The sequence below is a fragment of the Austrofundulus limnaeus genome, unplaced genomic scaffold, assembly GCF_001266775.1.
Source record: "Austrofundulus limnaeus strain Quisiro unplaced genomic scaffold, Austrofundulus_limnaeus-1.0 Scaffold85, whole genome shotgun sequence".
Classification (NCBI taxonomy): domain Eukaryota; kingdom Metazoa; phylum Chordata; class Actinopteri; order Cyprinodontiformes; family Rivulidae; genus Austrofundulus; species Austrofundulus limnaeus.
Genome location: NW_013952487.1, coordinates 1,884,202 through 1,887,707, shown reverse-complemented (window position 1 = coordinate 1,887,707; position 3,506 = coordinate 1,884,202). Strand labels below are relative to the sequence as shown.

The 3,506-nt window shown below is 36.0% G+C and overlaps 1 protein-coding gene across 1 annotated transcript; it reads right to left on the bottom strand.

The window, feature by feature from the left end:
* Positions 1-814: 814 nt before the first annotated feature.
* On the bottom strand, positions 815-1,867 carry lamtor3 (late endosomal/lysosomal adaptor, MAPK and MTOR activator 3; the record flags this gene model as incomplete). Its single annotated transcript, XM_014011882.1, is given in 4 exon segments — positions 815-873; positions 956-990; positions 1,515-1,556; positions 1,772-1,867. Coding segments are annotated over 3 exon segments (103 nt in total), but the record flags the coding sequence as incomplete, so codon positions are not given.
* Between the last annotated feature and the right edge of the window lie 1,639 nt (positions 1,868-3,506).

Here is a 3,506-nt window from a genome sequence, read left to right as displayed (position 1 = left end):
TAACATTTTAGACACATTCTAGACAGTTTATCAGCTAAAAAAGTTAATTTTGGGGTAAGTTACTCTTTAAGCAGAAAATGAAAAAGAATCAACAGCAAACAAAAATAGTTTTTCTTAAAGAGTCCATCTAGAAAATAAGACATTAACCAAAATCAAGGAAACTGATCAAATAAACCCTAAATGCCACATAATTATTTAATTTTTGCTCCAGCTTTGCTCTTGTCAGAACAACATATTTGTGTCTCTTGCATCAGTAAAAACGAATCCCTTTCACATGACTGCTGCTGCTGCTCGCACAATCATTTGTACTGTTATTATTTATTGTCAGCACTCATCTGAGCAATCAGCTGCTCTGTTTTTACCCATTTTAAACTTTAAAAATTATTCTGCTGTAACTGCACATCTGTGTTTATTTTACAGGGATTGTTTTGCACTGAAAATAGGTAAATTCTGATTTCTAATGTCAAATTCTGATAAGTAACTGCAGTCTCTAAAACAAAACACATCTTTTTTTTATTCTCGCACAATCTTTTGTATTATATTTTTATTAGTAGTAGTCGTATCATTGCTAGGTAATTTTGTTTTTTGTTCATTTTCTATAGCTTGTAAACTAGTGTGTGAACCTCTGATGCTGCTTCTGACACCTGAATTTCCCCTGGGCGGGACAATAAAGGCCGTTTCTACTCTACTCTAAATGTGGAGAAAAGAAAACTCAACATGCTGCCAATGCAGTGAAAAAAATCCAGTTTTATGTGATTTAACTGGAGCAGTGATGAAAAAAGACAAGTAACAAGTGACTCGGCTGCGTTCTCACCTTTAACAACTGGAACACCGTCTCGGTCGGTCACCACAACAGCATGAAGACCTTCAACACTGAGAGGAAACAAGCAGCAGATTTCTAAATGAAACATTAATGAAATAATGATAAACACTGTGTTATTTCAACCACACCAACCTTTGCAGCTGTTTGTACAGGAATCTCTTTAAATCCTGCAAAGACAAACAGGTTGGGACTGGATTAAAACACTGACCAAATCTAAGATCTTTAGTTTAGACCTTCAATAAACCAACGTTGTCAAATGTCATGATGCAAACAGAACTGAATAATGTTTAAGAAGGATTCTGCTCAGTTTAATTTCGAGAACAGCGACAATAAAATCAAATTTTTGTTTTTACTGGCATCAGAAGAAATATTACAAATATATATAAATATATTGTTTTTTAAAATCGGTTGTCTGCAAAACATCTAGTCAGTAGTTACACACGTGATTTGTTGCAACAAAGTCCATAAATACACAGATCAGTCTCATGACTCAGCTGACTTTTTTTTTWAATAAAACTGAACAAATTACGAAATCCATGCAAAGCAACGTACATTTGTTTTACAGCTGCATTTAGCCATGTCAACATAAACAAACCAAACTGCGCTGATAGTTTTTAATAACTCGTGTTTGTACTATTTTTCCTCTTCTTCTGTCAAAGCTGCTGAAAAAGGAATTAAATGTCATACTTACGTCTGCCATGGCGGTGATATCTCGCTGCCCGTCTCTGAATGACTGTGTGGAGAAAATATATTTTAATTATGAAATCTATCATCATGTGAAAAGAACTAGTCCAAAACTTCAGGAGCTTATACATAAAAAAGTATGCTAACACATTGAAGCTAACCAACAGTGTGAATAAGGCAGTCGCTAATAGTTCCGGATAACAACAGTCCGATAACGACAAAAATWTTAAATCGTATTAGTATTAAAAATAAAAGTTTACATACCGTCTTAAAAAGGCTTTACAACAAGCTTATAATTGCTACATGCTAACACAGAGCTACAAGTTTAAAAAAAATAATCACATGACAAGCTGAGCTTACTTCCGGTTTTATGAWGTGTTGACGGAAGTAACGCTGRGCAACACTGTGCGCATGCGCAAAYTATTTGGCCAGTTTCGTTACCTGGCTGATATCTTAAAATTAGACATGCCTGCATTCTTTTTAGCTCCCGTTCTCCTTTATTATCACATTTAATTAAACGTTTGTTTTTTTCTCTGCTGAATTACGCTTTTAACTTTGTTGTGCAACCAAATCAGTTTGTCTCAGAGGTTCAGGTTTTACCCACTAGATGGCAACATTTCTCTGTTTATGAATGAGCAAGGTTAATAAAATGCCTTTGTTACTTTGATGTCAAGCCAAAATYCTCATACATCAGCCAGTTTTAAAATTTCCATTTCTTTAGTGTATTTTTGTTTAAGTCAAAACTATTACCTATTTTATTTAAATCAAATATTAGATTGAAAAATTATTTATACGATGAATGCATTTTTGCTTTTATATTATTATTCTTTATTTCAGAAAGACATTATAGAAGACACAGATTAACAGAAAAATGTGTTTACAACCCTTTTCTTTTTCCGGTACTGCTGCTATTAAAAATACTAGCAACAACCTAAAATACTGTAATTATTTGGGCTTGATTTGATTTGATAAAAACATGTTATTCACATCCTCTGCTTTTCTTTTTTTTACTTTAATCAGCAGCCAGTTAGAATACCTTGTTGCAAAAGACAGCGTGTGAAGGACACATCGACCAGACATTAAATAAAATAAATCTGATCCAGGCTTAATGAATAACTAGATCTGACGAGCTGGTTTCCTGTCAGCTTTGTAGTTCACCGTGGAGTTCTGTAGGTGTTTGCTGACTGTCTGAACTGCCAGACAGATCGAAACTGCTGCTTTACTCCATGCCTAGGTGCACGTGGTGATTTGTACACACTCTGCTTTCAATGASTTTTACAGAAACAAATATATCTCACACACAAAAAGTCTGTATTCTGTCCTGTCAGGGCACAAAAACAGGATACACAGACACTTTAAAGTCCAACACACGTATGGGTGAACTGCAGCACAGCCTATGATAAGAAAGCACAACAAATATGGAAGCTTCCAGACTGCAGACACACCATGTGGGTCGTAATGAATGAAAACACGTTTGTCAAATAGGACATTTATGGCCAGTTAAGTTATAGGCTGCTGTCACCCAAAAACGGGTGGAGCATTTCACAATTTCACGCAAAACAGGTGGAGCGTTACACAGTTTCACCCAAAAGGGGTGGAGCGTTACACAATTTCACCTAAAAGGGGTGGAGCATTACACAATTTCACCCAAAAAGGGGTGGAGCGTTACACAGTTTCAACCAAAAGGGGTGGAGCATTTCACAATTTCACCCAATAAAGGGTGGAGCATTTCACAATTTCACCCAAAAGGGGTGGAGCATTTCACAATTTCACCCAAAATGGGGTGGAGGATTTCACAACTTTTCACCGAGAAAAAGGGGTGGATGATTTCACAATTTCACCCAAAAAGGGGTGGAGCATTTCACAATTTCACACAAAATGGGTGGAGCATTTCACAATTTCAAACAAAATGGGTGGAGCATTACACAGTTTCACCCAAAAGGGGTGGAGGATTTCACAATTTCACGCAAAACGGGTAAAGCCGTACACAATTTCACCC